Source organism: Balaenoptera borealis (genome assembly GCF_965194805.1).
Source record: "Balaenoptera borealis genome assembly, chromosome: 8".
Lineage (NCBI taxonomy): Eukaryota > Metazoa > Chordata > Mammalia > Artiodactyla > Balaenopteridae > Balaenoptera > Balaenoptera borealis.
Window position 1 is genome coordinate 89,325,344 of NC_138865.1, and position 22,068 is coordinate 89,347,411.

Genomic DNA, 22,068 nt, shown 5'->3' on the forward strand with positions numbered 1-22,068 from the left:
ACACCAAAAACAAAGGGAACTACGAACCTGGAGCCAGCGAAAAGGAGACCCCAAACACAGTAACTTAAGCAAAATGAGAAGACAGAGAAACACACAGCAGATGAAGGAGCAAGGCAAAACCCCACAAGACCAAACAAATGAAGATGCAATAGGCAGCCTACCTGAAAAAGAATTCAGAGTAATGATAGTAAAGATGATCCAAAATCTTGGAAATAGAATGGAGAAAATACAAGAAACATTTAACAAGGACCTAGAAGAACTAAAGAGCAAACAAACAATGATGAAAAACACAATAAATGAAATTAAAAATTCTCCAGAAGGAATCAATAGCAGAATAACTGAGGCAGAAGAATGGATAAGTGACCTGGAAGATAAAATAGTGGAAATAGCTACCACAGAGCAGAATAAAGAAAAAAGAATGAAAAGAATTGAGGACAGTCTCAGAGACCTCTGGGACAACATTAAATGCACCAACATTTAGAATTATAGGGGTCCCAGAAGGAGAAGAGAAAAAGAAAGGGACTGAGAAAATATTTGAAGACATTATACTTGAAAACTTCCCTAATATGGGAAAGGAAATAGTCAATCAAGTCCAGGAAGCACAGAGAGTCCTACACAGGATAAACCCAAGGAGAAACACGCCAAGACACATATTAATCAAACTATCAAAAATTAAATACAAAGAAAAAATATTAAAAGCAGCAAGGGAAAAACAACAAATAACATACAAGGGAATCCCCATAAGGTTAACAGCTGACCTTTCAGCAGAAACTCTGCAAGCCAGAAGGGAGTGGCAGGACATATTTAAAGTGATGAAGGGGAAAAACCTACAACCAAGATTACTCTACCCAGCAAGGATCTCATTCAGATTCGATGGAGAAATTAAAACCTTTACAGACAAGCAAAAGCTAAAAGAATTCAGCACCACCAAACCAGCTTTACAACAAATGCTAAAGGAACTTCTCTAGGCAGGAAACACAAGAGAAGGAAAAGACCTACAAAAACAAACCCAAAACAATTAAGAAAATGGTAATAGGAACATATATACTGATAACTACCTTAAATGTAAATGGATTAAATGCTCCAACCAAAAGACATAGACTGGTGGAATGGATACAAAAACAAGACCCATATATATGCTGTCTACAAGAGACCCACTTCAGACCTAGGGACACATACAGACTGAAAGTGAGGGGATGGAAAAAGATATTCCATGCAAATGGAAATCAAAACACTGCTGGAGTAGCAATTCTCATATCAGACAAAATAGACTTTAAAATAAAGAATATTACAAGAGACAAAGAAGGACACTACATAATGATCAAGGTATCAATCCAAGAAGAAGATATAACAATTGTAAATATTTATGCACCCAACATAGGAGCACCTCAATACGTAAGGCAAATGCTAACAGCCATAAAAGAGGAAATCGACAGTAACACAATCATAGTAAGGGACGTTAACACCCCTTTTTCACCAATGGACAGAACAACCGAAATGAAAATAAATAAGGAAACACAAGCTTTAAATGACACATTAAACAAGATGGACTTAATTGATATTTACAGGACATTCCATCCCAAAACAACAGAATATACTTCTCAAGTGCTCATGGAAAAGTCTCCAGGACAGATCATATCTTGGGTCACAAATCAAGCCTTGGTAAATTTAAGAAAATTGAAATTGTATCACGTATCTGTTTTTTTTTTTTTTTAAAGATTTATTTATTGATTGATTGATTGCTATGTTGGGTCTTCGTTTCTGTGCTAGGGCTTTCTCTAATTGTGGCGAGCGGGGGCCACTCTTCATCGCGGTGCGCGGGCCTCTCACTATCGCGGCCTCTCTTGTTGCGGAGCACAGGCTCCAGACGCGCAGGCTCAGTAGTTGTGGCTCACGGGCCTAGTTGCTCTGTGGCATGTGGGATCTTCCCAGACCAGGGCTCGAACCCGTGTCCCCTGCATTGGCAGGCAGATTCTCAACCACTGCGCCACCAGGGAAGCCCTGTATCACGTATCTTTTCCAACCACAACACTGTGAGGCTGGATATCAATTACAGGAAAAAAACTGTAAAAAATACAAACATATGGAGGCTAAACAATACGCTACTAAATAACCAAGAGATCACTGAAGAAATCAAAGAGGAAATCAAAAAATACCTAGAAACAAATGACAATGAAAACACGACGACCCAAAACCTATGGGATGCAGCAAAAGCAGTTCTAACAGGGAAGTTTATAGCAATACAATCCTACCTCAAGAAACAAGAAACATCTCAAATAAACAACCTAACTTTACACCTATAGCAATTAGAGAAAGAAGAACAAAAAAACCCCAAAGTTAGCAGAAGGAAAGAAATCATAACGATCAGATCAGAAATAAATGCAAAAGAAATGAAGGAAACAATAGCTAAGATCAATACAACTAAGAGCTGGTTCTTTGAGAAGATAAACAAAAATGATAAACCACTAGCCAGATTCATCAAGAAAAAAAGGGAGAAGACTCAAATAAATAGAATTAGAAATGAAAAAGAAGAAGTAACAACTGACACTGCAGAAATACAAAGGATCAGGAGAGATTACTACAAGCAACTCTATGCCAATAAAATGGACAACCTGGAAGAAATGGACAAATTCTTAGAAAAGCACAACCTTCCGAGACTGAACCAGGAAGAAACAGAAAATATAAACAGACCAATCACAAGCACTGAAATTGCGACTGTGATTAAAAATCTTCCAACAAACAAAAGCCCTGGACCAGATGGCTTCTCTGGTGAATTCTATCAAACATTTAGAGAAGAGCTAGCACCTATCCTTCTCAAACTCTTCCAAAATATAGCAGAGGGAGGAACACTCCCAAACTCATTCTACGAGGCCACCATCACCCTGATACAAAACCAGACAAAGATCACAAAGAAAGAAAACTAAAGGCCAATATCACTGATGAACATAGATGCAAAGATCCTCAACAAATTACTAGCAAACAGAATCCAACAGCACATTAAAAGGATCATACACCATGACCAAGTGGGGTTTATCCCAGGAATGCAAGGATTCTTCAATATATGCAAATCAATCAATGTGATAAACCATATTAACAAATTGAAGGAGAAAAACCATATGATCATCTCAATAGATGCAGAGAAAGCTCTCGACAAAATTCAACACCCATTTACAATAAAAACCCTCCAGAAAGTAGGCCTAGAGGGAACTTACCTCAACATAGTAAAGGCCATATATATGACAAACCCAGAGCCAACATCTTTCTCAATGGTGAAAAACTGAAACCATTTCCTCTAAGATCAGGAACAAGACAAGGTTGTCCACTCTCATCACTATTATTCAACATAGTTTTGGAAGTTTTAGCCACAGCAATCAGAGAAGAAAAAGAAATAGAAGGAATCCAAATCGGAAAAGAAGAAGTAAAGCTGTCACTGTTTGCAGATGACATGATTCTATACATAGAGAATCCTAAAGATGCTACCAGAAAACTACTAGAGCTAATCAATGAATTTGGTAAAGTAGCAGGATACAAAATTAATGCACAGAAATCTCTTGCGTTCCTATACACTAATGATGAAAAATCTGAAAGAGAAATTAAGAAAACACTCCCATTTAGCATTGCAACAAAAAGAATAAAATACCTAGGAATAAACCTACCTAAGGAGACAAAAGACCTGTATGCAGAAAACTATAAGACACTGATGAAAGAAATTAAAGATGATACAAACAGATGGAGAGATGTACCATGTTCTTGGATTGGAAGAATCAGCATTGTGAAAATGACTCTGCTACCCAAAGCAATCTACAGATTCAATGCAATCCTTATCACACTACCAATGGCATTTTTCACAGAACTAGAACAAAAAATTTCACAATTTGTATGGAAACACAAAAGACCCTGAATAGCCAAAGCAATCTTGAGAAAGAAAAACGGAGCTGGAGGAATCAGGCTCCTGGACTTCAGACTATACTACAAAGCTACAGTAATCAAGACAGTATGGTACTGGCACAAAAACAGAAATAAAGATCAATGGAACAGGACAGAAAGCCCAGAGATAAACCCACGCACATATGGTCACCTTATTTTTGATAAAGGAGGCAAGAATATACAATGGAGAAAAGACACCCTCTTCAATAAGTGGTGCTGGGAAAACTGGACAGCTACAAGTAAAAGAATGAAATTAGAACACTTCCTAACACCATACACAAAAATAAACTCAAAATGGATTAAAGACCTAAATGTAAGGCCAGACACTATAAAACTCCTGGAGGAAAACATAGGCAGAACATTCTACGACATAAATCACAGCAAGATCCTTTTTGACCCACCTCCTAGAGAAATGGAAATAAAAACAAAAATAAACAAATGGGACCTAATGAAACTTAAAAGCTTTTGCATAGCAAAGGAAACCATAAAGAAGATGAAAAGAAAACCCTCAGAATGGGAGAAAGTATTTGCAAATGAAGCAACTGACAAAGGATTAATCTCCAAAATTTACAAGCAGCTCATGCAGATCAATATCAAAAAAACAAACAACCCAATCCAAAAATGGGCAGAAGAGCTAAATAGATATTTCTCCAAAGAAGATATACAGATTGCCAAAAACACATGAAAGGATGCTCAACATCACTTATCATTAGAGAAATGCCAATCAAAACTACAATGAGGTATCACCTCACGCTGGTCAGAATGGCCATCAGCAAAAAATCTACAAACAATAAATGCTGGAGAGGGTGTGGAGAAAACGGAACCCTCTTGCACTGTTGGTGGGAATGTGAATTGATACAGCCACTATGGAGAACAGTATGGAGGTTCCTTAAAAAACTAAAAATAGAACTACCATATGACCCAGACATCCCACTACTGGGCATATATCCTGAGAAAACCATAATTCAAAAAGAGTCATGTATCACAATGTTCATTGCAGCACTATTTACAATAGCCAGGACATGGAAGCAACCTAAGTGTCCATCAACAGATGAATGGGTAAAGAAGATGTGGCACATATATACAATGGAATATTACTCAGCATAAAAAGAAACAAAATTGAGTTATTTGTAGTGAGGTGGATGGACCTAGAGTCTGTCATACAGAGTGAAGTAAGTCAGAAAGAGAAAAACAAATACCATATGCTAACACATATATATGGAATCTAAAAAAAAAAAAAGGTTCTGAAGAACGTAGGGGCAGGACAGGAATAAAGACACAGACGTAGAGAACGGACTTGAGGACATGGGGAGGGGGAAGTATAAGCTGGGATGAAGTGAGAGAGTGGCATGGACATATATACACTACCAAACGTAAAATAGAAAGCTAGTGGGAAGCAGCTACATAGTACAGGGAGATCAGCTCGGTGCTTTGTGACCACCTAAAGGGGTGGGATAGGGAGGGTGGGAGGGAGACGCAAGAGGGAGGAGATATGGGGATATATGTATATGTATAGCTGATTCACTTTGTTATAAAGCACAAACTAACACACCGTTGTAAAGCAACTGTACTCCAATAAAGATGTTAAAAAATAAAACTTAGATGTAACATAAAAAAAAAAGATACATGCACCCCAATGTTCATAGCAGCATTACTTACAATAGCCAAGATATGGAAGCAACCTAAGTATCCATCAACAGATGAATGGATAAAGAAAGTGTGATATATACATATATATACAAATATATATGTGTTTATATATACATACACACACATACACATACAATGGAATATTATTACTCATCCATTAAAAAAAAGAAATTCCGCCATTTGCAACAACATGGAGGGATCTAGAGGGTATTATGCTTAGTGAAATAAGTCAGAGAAAGACAAATAATGATGTTATTACTTATATGTGGAATCTAGAAAATAAAACAAATGAATGAATATAACCAAACAGAAACAGACTCACAGACATAGAGAACAAACAAGTGGTTACCAGGTGGGAGAGGGAAGTGGGGAGGGGCATGATAGGGGTAGGGGATTAAGAGGTAGAAACTACTATGTACAAAATAAAAAAGCAACAAGGATATACTGTACAATACAGGGAAATATAGCCATTATTTTATAATAACTTTAAATGGAGTATAACCTTTCAAAATATTGAATCACTATATTGTACACCTGAAACTAATATAATACTGTAAATCAACTATACTTCATGTTTTTAAAAAAAGAATGTAGGCCTGGGTGCCAGCTAAGATCATCCCCTCTCCTGCCTCTGAGGCACCTGTCAGGGAACCTGCCACCACGGCCGCCATCCTCAGGCCCTACTCAGAGGCCTGACCAGGGTGAGCTGAAATGATGGTTTGGGCCAGGTTCCCCACTAAGCCTTTGCTTCATCTTTTTTCCTGCAGAAATTTGCTTGCTGATTTTTAAATAAAAAGGGAGGGTTAACAAAGTCTTCCAAGGAGCAAATTTTAAAAAAAAAGTAACATTAAATGTAATTTTAATGTAAATATTAAATGAGGGACAATGATATTGGGCTTACGTGTAAAGCCCGTAAAATCTCTTTTGAAAAACAAGTTTGAAAACCAGTGGAATAGATTGATAAATTGCTATACACACAATGAACACGAATACCCATAAATCACACATTTAGGAGTGTGTACACGTGTGTCTGTGTGTGTGCGTGTGTGCATGTGAGTATGTTTGCTACTGTGCCTATGAATGTGAGAATGTGAATTACCAAAGATGGCAAGAGCTGCAAGAATGCAACTGAAGTAGTGATATGGGGATCCACCAACCCCAATATCTCCTGGAAAATTAATTATAGGTGTTTGGGGGTCTAGAGGACTGTGTGCAACTGGTATCCAAATACGTCCTTCCTCATCATCCTCGCACTAATTTAGCAAGGATGTCCCAGGCACTCTGCATGCCTAAACCTCTTTAATCCCCACAACCCTTTAAGGTACACCCTGTTGTTATCTGTCAGGGATACTGGGGGACTCTGCTCAGATTCCCTCTTTCTGGCTGAAGCACCATCCCCCAACTCCTGGGAATTATTGGATACTGAGGGTCCCAGCTAACCCTCTACCATGGGGAGCTGCCTTGCCCAAGGATACACCCCTCCTGGGCCCATCCATGGCCAGTGACTGGCTGGTGAGACTATCCAAAGGCTCAGGCCCCGTGCCTCCCTTTGGACAACTCTGAGGGCCATCCCAGCTCCAGAACTCCTCTAGGATCAGCTGTGGCCTCAGTTGCAAACTTCAGATCAACTTCTTGCTCTGCCCAATCCTGCCACCCTCACTTCCTTACAGTATATTTCCTAAGCTCATTCTCCCACAAACCTTCTGCATGTAAGACTCTGTCCCTGAGTCTGTTTACAGGGAGCCCAATTTAAGGTGTTATCCCATTTTATAGATGTGAACCTAGGAAGTCTGTCTCCAGAGACTGTGCTCCTAAGTACTTCATGCTATTGTCTCTTAGGAAGACAAAAGTGGGCACCTCCCCCTCCCAGTCCCTTCCCCACCTTACCCCCACACCCAGTTCCCCCTCCAGAATTTACACTGCTCTCTCTAGACTCCAGGTCTCCACTCGCTGTGAAAATTAATAAAATTTCACTAAATTGTCATCGGGAGGCCAGAAGGGGGAGCTCTCACACACAAATCACTCACTCATTATATTCACTCTGTCAATATACATCCCAACAGGAAGAGACATGCCTTGCATCTCTGGCAGGAGGTGACCCTACTTTAATACCACCAGCAGGAGGAAAGAAGATTTCTCCTTGCCTGGCAACAGCTCAGTCAATGAGAGACTGTCACAACTCAGCCAATAAAAAGCCACTATACTTCGAACTCTCAGTTTCCTCCAATGGATTTCTGTTTATAACAGCCCCTCCCAACTTCCCCTTCTCCTCTATAAAAGAGTTTCCTCTCCCTTGCTGAACTGGACTTGTAAGTGGTTTGCCTTAGTTGCATGTCCTGAATTGCAATTCTTTGCTGCTCCTGTACAAACCCATTTTGCTGGTAAAATAACTGGCTGCTTTGTTTTAGTTTAACATTACCAAATACTGGTTTAAGCAAGAATTCTAGGAAGATTGAATTCCATTGAGAAAGAAGAAAGGGGGTGAGGTGGTGTTGCAATTCCATGAGAATATGGATTTTTTCAGCTTCTTCCACCCGCCTTGCTCAGGGCTGGCCATTAGCCAGGCAGGTGCAGAGGGTCACATCCAAGTGTGTCTGAGTAACCTCTGCTTGAGCACACACAGGCTGAGCTGGCATCCATCAGTGTTCAAAGCTGTGCAACTTGTCAGCTGAAATTTATGTCAGCTGTCCTCCCCTGATCATAGAAAACTTCCCTCCTGCTTAGCAAGCTCACAGGCTAACATACCTTGACACACACTGAGGGGGTATTCTGGCCTAATGCAGAGAGAAATGCGTGGGATGTATTATGGGCCTCTTCAGATTTGTTTTCCATACAGGATCTGGGTATATCTTTATCTAAGGATTTTCCTCAATAGTGGGAATATCACTAGTGTTTAACTATATTACTTACTTTAAAATGTTTGCTCACTATTTATACTCTCAACATTTAAAAATGTACATTCTTAGGTTTCTGTATGAAAAGGCAACCAAACTTTTGCTGGGCTAATAACTATTTGGTTAGAGATAGCTTGCAAATACTACAATTTCCCTATAAAATTAGTTAGCAAATTACTTATGATATCTTTACAAACACTTTTGAAAATAATTAATAAATAAATATTCTCATAATAAACAATAGCTTTAAAATGATCACACCTAATGGGGAGTTATTGTTCAATGAGGACAGAATTTCTGTTTGCGAAGAGGAAAACATTCCGGAGATGGATGTCTTGATGGTTTCACAACAGTGTGAATATGTTTAATGTCACTGAACTGTATACTTACAAATGGTTAAAATGGTAAATTTTATGTTATGTATATTTGATCATAATTTTAAAAAAAGGAAAGATGGGGTTAAAAGAGTGAGAACCATTGCCAAAGAAGAAGCTTTATAATGTGAGGGATCAAAACAAATGGTTGGAAAGGAAATCTTTTTTTTTAAAGAGCACATCTGAGTGTGAAGTATAAGTGCTTACAGTACCCCACAGGCCTGTCTGAATGATGAAGTTACGGGTGACTTGATTTTCTTTTTGGTGCTTGTCTTGTGCTTTTTACATTTTCTATAATGAACGTGTATTATTTTAGTAATCAGAAAAAGAAATATGTGGGTGTATATATATATATATATATATATATACACCCACATGAATAAGAGGGTAGTAAAATACCCTCCCTCTCCCCAGTCAGGGAAGAAGTGAGTAAAATGTAAGGTACTGCTTCCAGGATGATCTGGCCAAACTGAGATGTGTAGAACATTCCTCCAGATGGCAGCAGCTGGGCATCAAGGAGGGTCCCCGCCTAGAAATGAGGGGCCAGGGTCCTGGCTTCAGCCTTATTATTATTCAGCAGGTCCTCGAGGGCCGCGATCTCCCCACCTGGCAAGTGGGGCGGTGGGGGTGATGGTCTCATTGGTTCACTTCAGCTCTGCTCACCTCTGGCTGATTCTTTTGCCCCCTAATGGAGGAGAGCTTGTACAGGCGCAGGATGACAGTTACAAGTGAGGGTCTAAGTTAGAACACCTGTGTCCAAATCCCAGCTCTTCTCTCACAAGCTCTGTGACGTTGGGTAAACTATTGAACCTCTCAGTTTTCTTGCCTGCAAAATGACGATAATAACAGTCTCCACTGTGTGGGGTTATATTAGTTTAGCAGGGCTGCCGTAACGAAATACCACAGACCGGGTGACTTAAAAAGAAATTTCTCGTCTCACAGTTCCAGGAGCTAGAGGTCCAAGATCCAGGTGTCAGCAGGGTTGGTTCCTTCTGGGGGCTGTGAGGGAGAATCAGTTCCCCAGCTATTGGTAGTTTGCTGGCAATTGTCAGCATTCCTTGGCTTATAGAGGCGTTGTTCCATCTCTGCCTTCATCTTCGCGTGGGGTTCTCCCTGGGTGCATGTCTGTCTCCAAATTTCCCCTTTCTATAAGGACACTAGTTGTATTGGATTATCCTACTCCAGTATGGCCTCATCTTGACTAATTACATCTATAATGACCCTATTTCCAAATAAGGTCACATTCTGAGGTACTTTGCATTAGGAGTTCAACTTATGGATTCTGGGGGGACACAATTCAACTCATAACAGGGGTTATTATGAGAACTAAATGCGAATACATCTTAAATGTATTAAATGCCTAGCAGAGTACCCACCATATAGTGAGCACTCAACACTGTTAGCTATTCCTATTATCATGACATTTGTCATTGCAGTAATGTTACTACAACTACCATGTCACTGAACCCTCGCTTTGTCTGTTTCTCTCAGGGACCTGGACAGAATCTGTACTTAGGGCTTCTGCTGAAGCTTTCATAAGATGATATACTCCCCCCACACTGCTTCTCATAAGGAAACAGTTATTTTTTCCCTGACTTGAGGAAGTCAAACTTGCAAGCTTTGGAAGGCTAGGCATCAATTCAAACAAATTGCTAAACCACATTATTTTGATCTTTCAAATTTATCTAACAGCAGAAGGAGTAGGTTTCTTCCCCGTGCTGTACATTATCTGCAGTCATTTGTAACTGTGTTTAAATAAACAGGGGGAGAGCAGCCAAGCAGCACCCAAGAGCACAAGATTTGGAGACACTTGCATTTAGAATCAGAAGACCTAGGATGTAGATCTGAACAAGGCTCACCAGCTATGCACCGTGGGACCCAAGCATAGCTACTTTGCCTTGCTGAGGTACAATTTCCTAATTCATTCAGTCAACAAACATGTGTTTCATAGACTAAGAGCCAGTATGATATAAGGCACCAGGGGTACAAAGAGGATTACAGGCCCCAGTCCAAGGGAAGGGGCTCAAAGGCTCACTGTCCAGTGGGAAAGGGCAGATGGACACACATATAACCCAGTGCAGAGAGGGGACCATAATATCCTCCACTATTAACATGGGGAGAGTTGTTCCTGCTCTCCCTCCCCTGCATCTCCTATGGTTGTTTGGACAGTTTTACTCCTCCTGCCTGGCCCAGGCCTGGCAGATAGGGGGTGCTGGGAATGCTAGCTGAATTAATAGACCTGACACCTAAATGGTTAAGAACATGGGCTTTTGAGTCAGCAAGATTGGGCAGCTTTGAATAAACTCTGTCACTGGCTACCTACAGGATGCTGGGTAAATCATTTATCTGCTCAGCCTGTTTTTGTTTGTTTTTTTAAATAATGATGTGGTCGTTAATTATCTATATCATCAACTCATTTACAAATATTTATTACGCACCTACTATATCCCAGGCACTCAGTTCTAAGTCTTAGAGATACGGCAGAAAACAAAACAGACAGTGAGTGTATAAGTAAAATAGGGCACACGTCAAGTGGGGTAACTATTGTGAAGAAGAACGAAAGGGGTGAGACTGCAATTTTCAATAGGGTGCCAGGGAGGCCACTGCGAAAGTGACATGTGGACAAAGATGTGACATCGGTTAAAGAGCCAGATGCAGCTCATTGGGAGGAGCGCTCCTGGCACTCAAAATTACACATCCCCTGCTGGGTGGCTGTTCTGAGCATCACATTCAAGAACGTGTACAGTGCTCAGGATGCTGCCTGGGATATAGTAGGAGCTCGCATGATGTTAATAAATGTATTGCATTGAGGAACGAAGGAGATAGAGACTATAAATGTACCCTGAGCACAGGGCAGTCACACTGAGGATTATTATTATAGTTGTTGTTTATTACTAGCAATTAATTACCTCTAGGAAATGCTCCTGACAGTCTGAAGTCACAGAGGGCCCATGACCAACTCCCTCTCCTCCTCAGACTCTGGGACTTGAGCCCTAGAGAGATGCTGATGGGAGAGACTGGGGAGGGGGTAAAGGATGGGTTTCTCATCCCATCCCAGCAAGATCCCCCCATCCCTACCCCAACACACACACACACGTCGGGGAGATTTCCACAACCTGCGTGAAACAGTAACACCAGCTTAAATTATCACAGCAATAATCTGGGCATCGCTATCAGCAGATTCGAGAACTATAGACCCTGTTAATACTTCTGTTGTCAGTTCTGATAATTTATTGGGTAGAAAAAAGTCTTTTTAGTTTATAGAATCCTGGAAGGCAGCAGAGTAGGAGAGTGTGACTGAATTTCTCAATCATGTGCGGATTCAATCCCACAAAGTTAACTCAAGGTTACCAGTGTTTACTGAGCATCTTCCAGGTGTAAAGCAGTAGACGAAGTACTGTGGGGACCAGAGGGGTGAAAAACTGTGGTCGCTACAAATCTGGGAGCTGCTAATTCATTGGAGGATATGAATATGGCTCTCCCACAGGCTGACTGCAAGAGGCAGGGGTAGGAGCAGAGTGCAATGGAGTATAAGGGAGATGAGTCTGGAACCTTCTACCTGGTGTGGGGGAGGTGGTGGGGGGATTGGTGCTAAACTTAACACAGAGATAACAATTAGTTTACAGTAAAAATTCCCTCTTGAAAATGTTTAAAATTTTCTATAAAGACACATAGGTGTCTTAGATTGGGTCCCCTAGAAGCAGAGCCTAGGACAGGGAATCGTGTGCAAGCGATTGATTAAAGACATGTTCTCAGGAGAAAACTGTAAGGGAGAGAGGAAAAGGGAAGAGGCCAAGCTCCGATGTGTTTTCAGGCGAGGCAAGCCTCAGCCTAATCATCCAGGGAGCCCTGGAGGCGAATCGCGCTGGTGTCATACCACCACACCAGCCAGTCATCGCTGCAGGCTGCTGGGGGGTGGGGTGTGAATCCCAGGCACCTCCAGGCCAGGAGGCTCCAATCGCCCAAGGTGTGGGATATTAGCAGGGGTACCTGCACAGCCGGGGGATGGGCAAACCTCACCAAACCCCTAAAAGGGATCCCAGAAGGTCTGGCTGGTCACCAACAGCATCTGCTGCCGTTAGTTTTTGTGTATGATGCTGAGTGATAATGCTTAGGGCCATGGGACTTTGAGTGGCATGGAGCTAGACTAAAGGGAGGAACAGAGGAAAGTCTGTGAGCAGATGCCTTCCACATTTAAGGTGACTATCAAATCCCCAGAGTGAATGGCAGCAGCAGGTAGAGAACTCGAAAGTGTTCCTGCAAACTTAATACAAGTTCATAGATTTGTTTATTGTTGAGAGAATTAAATGAGATAATGTATGTGAAACAGACTGGCACTTAGGAGGTATAGAATGATTGCTGGACTTGATTACGAACATTCCTTGATTAAGACCCACATAAACTGTGCTTTGAAAAATCACTGTTGTAATAGCAGCGGTAATAATAATAATAATAGTAATGAAGATGATGCAGTTATAGGGTGCTAAACACAGTCGTTATTTCTCATATCAACCCTATGAAGTAGGTTATATTTCCCTGCATAGATGAGGAACCTGAGGCACAGAAAGCTAAACAATTTCCCTGAGGTCACACAGGGAAAGTGCTGGACTGGACTGTGGCCTCCTTTTGCCTGACTTTTCAAATCTGCATTTCCTGTTACAGTTTTCACTGGCCATGCCCTGGGAAATGTGCATTTTATCTGAGTTTGCGGGTGGGCTGCTTAGCCAGGGAATAAAGGGTGAGAGATTAGGTTTCCAAACCAGCTCCTATGTTAACTTTGTGTATAATGCAATTCCAGTGGAACTCCCTGGGTCTGGGATGGGGTGGAGACAAGTGGGGTGCAGAGGAAGTTCTGGAAGGGTTTGCTGTTGATCTTGGGCAACGGCCAAGAAAGGCTCATGAAAGAGGGTCTCTTAGAACAGAAAACCCTGAGTAGCATTGGGAGCTAGCATGAGGTCACTGGGACAAGCCCCATTTTCTAGGACATGCAGTTGGCACATCACACTCAGACCACGGCAGAGCTTCTGACGAGCTCTCTAGTGATTGCGTCAAGGATAAAATCGAAACAGGTGGAATCATGAGAGTCCAGGGGATGGAGTCATGACTGGTTGAATGACCAGCCCCCAAAGGGGTCAAATCCTAAATTGGTAGGGTTTTCTCTACCTCTGGATGGAGCTCCTAGCGCTCTGTTTCTTGTCTCACTCAAATTCAACCTAAAAAAAAAATCTATAGGCTAAATGATGATATCAAATATGAGGCACGAATGGGTGGCTGGTGGGAAGCTTCTGTATTGGAGAATAAAACCAGGACCCCAAAAGATCAGAGAGGCAGGAGAGATGGGCCGACTTGAACAAGATGATGTTTAGCTCACTCGTGTGTGTGTGTGTGTGTGTGTGTGCATGCGCGTGTGAGTAGTGTAGCTTCCTATTTGATAAAAAATCAACTGCACAACTTCAGGGTCACAGTAGGGCCAGGCAACAGTGGTTGTGAAATAAATGGGGCTTCAGCCAACACACGATCTCCCTGGGATGAGGAGCTGGTTGGCTTCCTCTAACCACCTGTTTCCAAGAACTTAGTGACTGCAATCCCAACCAAACTGAGCTTACTCTAGGATGTCCTCTTTTCAGGTAAAATGTTGGTGGGGGAGGAGGGGGGCAGTATTTGAGTCTTAGTAGAGATAATTTTTTAAAAATCTTGCATAAAAACTTGAAGTTTAAGGGACACACTGGCAAAGGCTGGATTCCCGCTCTTCAGCAACAAACACAAATAGATCAATAAACTCTGCAAATTGCCACCTGCTGTCTTCATCACCTTCTTGGTGAGATCAATTAGCGATAACAGCTTTCAGAGGTGACTGCCTGAACCTAAGGCTGCCGGCCTCTCCTGACAGATGTTAAACTGAGATGTCCGGACCCACAGCTGGTTGAGAGAGGCTGGGCAGAGGATGAAGATAGGGTCTATTATTTGGAGGAACTCATGGGTCACCCTCTTTGCAGCTGTGATTGCTTCTATGTGAGGTCCACCCATAGGGAGTGAGGAGGTGATCACAGGAAACAGTTTAGCAAGAATGGGCCCTCTTCTCACACTCAAAGATATTACCAGGAGCCCTTTCAATTTCTCTATGGCCAGGTGCTCTTGGAAGCCTCACAGCCCCCAGCCAAACCTGGGGTGCATACTCTCAGTGACTTCCCAGAGAAACTATTACACACATTACACCTTCACAATAGGGTATAATGAGAGTCTATTAATTTAGCCTCTGTCATATGCACCACAAAGTAAAGATGGTGTCGTTTTAAAAGACAAACCAGAAGAAACATTTACTAAAGGGGGAATACTGCTGGTTAGAGCCACTGTATCTTGGTCTGACATACTCAAAGGATGTGTCCATTTTGAGATCTGGTACATCACCTTTTTTAAAAGAGACTGGAAACTGGGAGGAATTAAAAAATCATCACTCAAGGAAAATTTAAGCTTTGTTTTTTTCACCTGGAAACAGCACATGCTCCGAAGCCAGCTTTGAAGGGTTATGGATATAAGCTTGTGATGAATTTAGTGTCTCTTTGGTAGAAAAGCCTACTTGGAGGAGTCTATTAAGCCACAGTATATGGCCCTGAGTGCTGGGGAGGGGGGAGCCTGGCACTGTACCTTTGCTCCCCAGCACATGGCACAGGGAGAACCTATAGCATGGGCACCTTGCAGTTACCCACACATGGAATTTTGCTTACTGAACTGTGAAAATCGAGGACAGCTCCTTGGTCTCTACTCCCATAAGCAGAATGAAGCCCTCCCTCCAAGGGTCTTGGGTTGACCTTGAACAGTGCCCAGCAATTGTTCATTTACTGTCTCTCCCCGACTGGGCAGGGAGCCCTTGAGGGACAGACCATGTTATTCCTCTCTATGCTCCCAGCTCCCAGCACAGGGTCTGCTAAGGAGCGAATGAATGGAGGAACGAATACATCTCTGACAGGTTTAAAATCAAAAAGTGTGTGTGTGTGCATGCACGTGCACATCCAACAGAGCTCCAAGCAATTCTCAAGGTTGTTACTTGAGACTCACCAGGACTGCTTGTTAATAATGGGGATGTCCTGGCGCTACCGCAAAGCCACCGGATCAGAAGTTCTGCGGCAGGGCTAGGAAATCTGAATTTTTAACGAAGCTCCCTGGGAGATCTTCATATATATAGAAGTTTAGGAATCCTTGCCCTAGATGAACGCCGCTGAGCTGGGATTCTCAGAATGCTCTGGGCTTTTGAGACCTAACAGCCAATTCGAGCCTGAGTTTCTGTCACATGTTTGGCAGAAGAAGGGTTTCCAGGTGAGAAAGCATTCTGAGATTTGCAGACCAGAGAGAGGTAATGACAGGGCCAGAACTCAGAACTGTGTACTCAGGGAATCAGAGGTGGCAGGACCCCTAGGCCATCAGTGTGCAGGTGGGGACACAGATCTCGTTCTCCAGTGTTCTCTGAGGAGGGTAGCTGGGAGGAGAGCTCCTTAGAAAATAAAAGAGACCTGGGCCTCAAGCTAAGCCAGACTCCTGATCTGGGATGCCTGGAAGAAATCTCTCCTTCAACATGCCAACCGGCAGCCACAGGCCCAGCTCCCAGGCGAGAGTGCATACTGAATCAATTGAAATTGAGTCATGGATATAATTAATTTAATGCGTTTAAATGATTTTCCGTATAGTAAACATGCTGAATGAGGGTGACCCAGAATAAAATGTCTGCCTGAGAGTGGAAAAATGGATACCGTGTGTGCTGTATAATGAAAACCTTTCAGCAAATAGAAAATGCTTCAATTTATTTCTACCTCCTGTTCCTTTCCTAACTCTTTATTTATGGCTGAACTTGGCCTTCCATGGTCTCCTTGGATCACAGGGACACTTTTTATTTTGTCAGAAGATGGCCTTTTTTCTCTGATCAAAAGACAATTTTAATGAAACCTGTCTACAGCTCAGTGACAAACACATATTAATATGTGACAAAGGGGATAAGGAGGAAGGGAAAAAAACTAAAGAAATGTTTCACTATTGCAATCTCTTTCTCAACTAACGGAGGACTTGTACAAAGAAGAGGGAGAGGGCAGGCCCATCTGAACCACCGTCCTGCCTGAATCAAACCTTCTTTCCGTGTGACTTTGAAACTCCCCCTCTGTACCTCAGATACTCATCCACAACCCAAAGGGGCTAAATCTGAGGATCTCTAAGATCGCTTTCAGTTCTGACATTCGCTGAATTATGAGTCACAAACCAGAGCTGGCAAAAATGTGTGTCAAGGAATTTCCCATTAAAAAGAAACTCATCTTCAAGTGGTTAAAGCATTTCAGGCAGTCTCATCTAATTGCTCATCACGTAGGGGTTATGTATTATTTGACAGCACTTAGGAGTAGTTATAAATGATTTCCACCTAAGGTACATCAGGCATCTAGACAATATGCTGAGTTCTAGGATTATGAGAGGCTTCCTAGATTCTGTAGCTCTCTATCCGGCCATTTCAACTTGGGATACTATGAATTCATTCTATTAAATAAGAAACAAAGTGTGACGATGACCTGAAAAACTGTACCCACATTTTGAGACAGCTTCACCACAATGCTACCGGTGGGACCCCTGGCGAATCCCACCCCTCTCTAAGGCTCGGTCTGTGAATTTGTACCATGGACAGAAAGGACTTCCGAGGTACTTGGTGCTCGGTGGAGCCTTTCTGAGGGAGGGGTCTCAGGGGCTGTGGGGCGGGACATGGAGGGGGCTGATCAGGCAGGGCTTTGGGCTCTTCTTCCATTCACCTGAGAATCTCCTCTTTAATTTATCTTATACACCAGGCACTAGGTAAAATTTTATAACAAAAGGTTCTGAGGATAAAAAAAGAATTTTTGAAACCACTGGGCTAAGGAAAGTTGTTAAAGCTTCCAGTCTGAGTTTAGTCTAGACATGTCTTTTGCCAATGACTAATTAGAGCCTTTACTTCTAAACTGTGGAGCAGATGCCCAGGTCTCAGGTCAAGAGTGGCAATATTCAGGAATGTGGAAATCTCCTTCTTATAGCAAACCTCAATGCTCCCCAACGCCCAGAGCAGTGGTTCTCAAACTCTAGTGTGCATTAGAATCACCTGGAGGGTCTGTTAAACCACAGAGGGCTGGGCCCCAACCCTGGAGATTCTGATCCAGTGAGTCTGGGGTTAGGCTCAGGAATTTGCATTTCTAACCAGCTCCCAGGAGATGCTGGTACTGCTGGTCAAGGTGCACTTGGAGAATCTCACTGGCCTTTAAGATAAAAGCCAGCCTCCTTAGCTTTTCCCTGCAGAACTGGGCCCCAACTTACCTTCCCAGCCTCATCATCCTCCCGTCCAATATTCCCGACAAAGTAACTGTCCCTGCTGCACGCATGCATCTTTCCCGTGCTCACCACGCTCCATCTGGCCGGACCGCCAGCCCCACTCTGCATGTCTAAGGCACAGCTCAAATGCTGCCACTTCCAAAAAGCCTTCCATGACTATTTTATCAAAGGTCACAGAAATCCCTCTGGGCTCACACAGTCTCTCCTATGGTGCTGAGCACTTTTAACCTCTTCCTGTCATTTGAGTCCAGATCTCAACCCCGTATCTGGGCCACAGGCTCCAGGACAAGGAGCCCATTTTACTACCTTGGCGTCCACACCACAGTCTACACTCAGCACCTGCACAAGCCCTGGCCTGTCAGACCAACAGAGCAAGCCTGAGCGTACGCACAAAAGAACACGAACATGTAAGAAATACACAAATCAGCTCATCTTATTTACTCCCAAGAGAGACTGATTCTCTAAATGACTCTTCAAATTAGAACAAAGGACAGCACTTTAGAGTCCATTTCAACCAATTCTTTAAGCAAATTTTCCTTATTTTCTGGGAGCAGAGTCAGTGACAAATACATCATCATGAGACATGAATAACTACCATTTATTGCCATTACCAGAAGGTAGTGTGATGCAGCAATTAAGAGCTAGACCCAGGTTCAAATCCCAGCTCCACCTCTGATTAGCTGTGGTACTTAAATGCTCTGAGCTTCAGGCTCCTCACATTTATGGGATGATAATAGCACCTACTTCCTACAGATGGCACACGGATGCAGTGAGACCATTATTAACTACAACCACCACTAGCATTTACTGAGTGCTTACACGGGCCTAGCATTAGGCATGCATCATCGAGCTCATCTACATAAAGTGTACCCACGTTTTGAGACAGCTTTGCCACAATGCTACTGGTGGGACCCCTGGCAAATCTCATCCCACTCTAAGGCTCAGTCTGTGAATTTGCACCATGGACAAAAAGGACTTCTGGGGTATTTGGTGCTCTGTGGAGCCTTTTTTGAGGGAGGGGTCTCAGGAGCTGTGGAGAGGGACATGGAGGGGGCTTAGCACATATCTAGGACATAATAAGCATTCAAGAAATAATAGTGATTCTTATCACTGCTAATTTTCCTGATTTCCGCGCAAGACAGATATTATTATCCCCATTTCCCAGCTGAGAATCTTGAAGCTCAGAGCAAGTAGCTTGCTCAACAAACACTAGCAGTTTTTAATTTGTAACAGCTAATCTTTATGACTACTTTGCCAGGTAGGTATTATTCCCATTTTGGGGATGAAAACTCCATGGTCTGAAGATGGAAACTTGAAAGTGAAGGCTCAGGATTTGAACCTGACTTTGGGTCTAGAGCTTCTGCTGGCCCACCCCACCCCTCCACCTGGTGGATTCCACCTGCTCTGTGTGCGGTCAACTCACTATGGCCTTTCTAATCCATGAGTTATAGAGAAGCAGTTTCTCAACATGTCAGAGGGTGTTACCGCATGTGCCCGTTTCAGCAGCCCTGCAATCGTAAAGCCCACAGGAAGTTATTTCAACAATTGAGGAAATGGACTGTATATCAGAGGGCCTGTGGCACAGCCCCTCTTGCCTTGTATGTCTCTAAAGGGCACTAAGGAAAGCAGAGCCCGGGGGCCTGGGACTGACCGTGACCCCGAAGAAGTTGGTCTCGTTCATGGCGTTGAGGATGATCCTGCCCAGTGTGTGGTCCGTGTAGTTGAAGTCCTGGATCCGCTGGTGCCGGCTGCTGGCGTGCAGCGTCTCCATGGCCCTCTGCAGCGTCTTGGCGATGACCCAGATGCCATCGTAGGCGTACCCATGGAACTTGCTGGGCCCCACGCCTGACCGCTTGTTGTTGTACTCTCTCTCATACTGCTGTGGCGTCTGGAAAACAAGGAGACCAGGGGACACCAGGTTATATCCAGCAGGGACATCAGGCACATGGCGCTGAAAGCTGACACTCCCCAAAGCTTACTGTGAGCCAGGCACGGTGCTAGACTCTTAAATGTGCATTATCTCATCTAATCCCCACAACAACCCTGTACAGTGGTACTATTCTTATCTCCATTTACTTACAGATGAGAAAATTGACTCAGGAAAGTCAACTTGCCTAGGCCCAAGTGAGTGGCAGGGCTGGCATCTGAACCCTGGCTGTCTGCCAAGACTAGGCTGAAGGAAAAATGTACTCTAACCAGGCCTCCCCCTGACATTTGCAGGCCTGGAGCTAGAGCATCAGTGAAGGCCCATATACCATATGTCTAAATATTAAGTTACAGGCAAGCAAACCAATTGTTCAGTAAAATATTTTCTATCTTTCCAGCACAATGGGTTAAAGGAAGGTAAATATACCTTCCTTAGGATCTGGAAGGCCAAGTTTGAATTCAGAAGTCTGGGGCCCCTCAGAGCTTCAGTCTGGACACAGCAGCACAGGGCGGCTGACCTTGCTCTGTGGTCCACCCACCCTCTTCTCTTCCCACCTGGCTCTACCCCACAGGCCAGCCAAGCTCAGTCCACACTTCCTCCGCTTTCCAGCATCAGTAGCCCCTTGACCACCCCAGAAGCTCAGTCCTCCCTAAAGAGGCTCTTTGGACCCTAGATGTGGCTCCAGGCATTTGGGCACGGAATTCAGGGCATGGCCTTAGGAGGGGGGAGGCGGTACAGGCTCCAGGTGGGCAGGGCCCCATGGCCTTGTGAATTCTGAACCCCATGGGGCCTGAGTGAGGTCCTCTTAGAGCACGGGGCCCAGGGCAGGTCCTAGTTGCCCAGGTGTAAGGTCTGTTCTGACCTCTACATTGTACCCTTCCCTTTCATCTTCCATAATATAGTAGGGTCTGTGAATAACTCAGCATTAAAAAAAAAAGAATTTTTTCCTCCCATTGAGCTGAATTTCATAAAAGAATTTCACTGGTAATATTAACATTCTGATTGAGGCCACAAAGTAATGAAACTGCCTTTTTACTCTAGTCCCTGAGGCTTACAGATCCAAATGAATGCCGCTCCAGGGGAACCCATTACCCTCAGCCCTTCTGTGGGCTTTTTCTCAAATCACTTCTAAACTTCCCTGCCAGAAATGTCATCAGAGCCCACAGCTTAGTCTTTGGAAAAACCCTCCTTGGGGACAAATCACACATAGAAACCATCAACTCATTGTCAGTTTATACCAGAAAAGGCCCTTAGAGATGGTCACACACGCCCCCTCAACCTGCAGCTGGAGACACAGAGAGGTCTAGAGATTTGGCCAAGGTCACACAGTGTGTGTGTGTGTGTGTGTGTGTGTGTGTGTGTGTGTGTGTGTGTGTGTGTGGCTAGACTGGTCCCATTCCAGCTTTGCTGCTTCTCTCATGTTTGACTTTTGAGGTCCTAACTGCCTTCCACCCCAGGTTGTTTGGGGCCAGGTCTAGTGCCCAAGGAGGGTGGTGAAGTTGAGCCGTCGAAGGCTGGGTTGTTCCATGGCTGGAGCTCGAGTCCCTTGCCCTTGGCTCAAGGTTTAGCAGAGCCTGGGTACAGCCAAGCCCCACCAAATGTGGAACCTGCAGGCGACTAAATCAGCAATCTGCCTGACCAAATGTGATTGGTGTCCCAGCAACAAATCCACTGCCTTTTTTTTTTTTTTTAATCATTTGGCTCCTATTGGATGGCTCAGGTTTTATCCATTTGTAATTTCCTTTGGAAATGCATCACATCCAGCCATCACTATTCTGTTCATCACTCAAAATACCCGGCAGAAGCTCTTCAATTCCAAGGGTTCTTCAAGGAGACAGCACCGTCTCTAGCCCAGCCCAGCTTCTTGAGCCCCTCCTCACATGAAACTGCACCCCTCCACCCATCATCTTTCGCCGTCTCACTCATCAGGGAGCATGAAACAGTCCATTATGAAACTCTCTCTTCC

At 43.4% G+C, this 22,068-nt stretch overlaps 1 protein-coding gene across 3 annotated transcripts in view; it reads right to left on the minus strand.

Moving 5' to 3' along the window:
* The window catches only part of GABBR2 (gamma-aminobutyric acid type B receptor subunit 2), a 363,159-nt gene that overhangs the window by 124,365 nt on the left and 216,726 nt on the right, over positions 1 to 22,068 (minus strand). For all 3 annotated transcript variants that reach the window (XM_082403891.1, XM_082403890.1, XM_082403892.1), the window contains one exon: positions 19,827 to 20,063. In XM_082403891.1, coding sequence (XP_082260017.1) covers positions 19,827 to 20,063 — 237 coding nt within the window. The remainder of the gene's footprint in view (positions 1 to 19,826; positions 20,064 to 22,068) is intronic.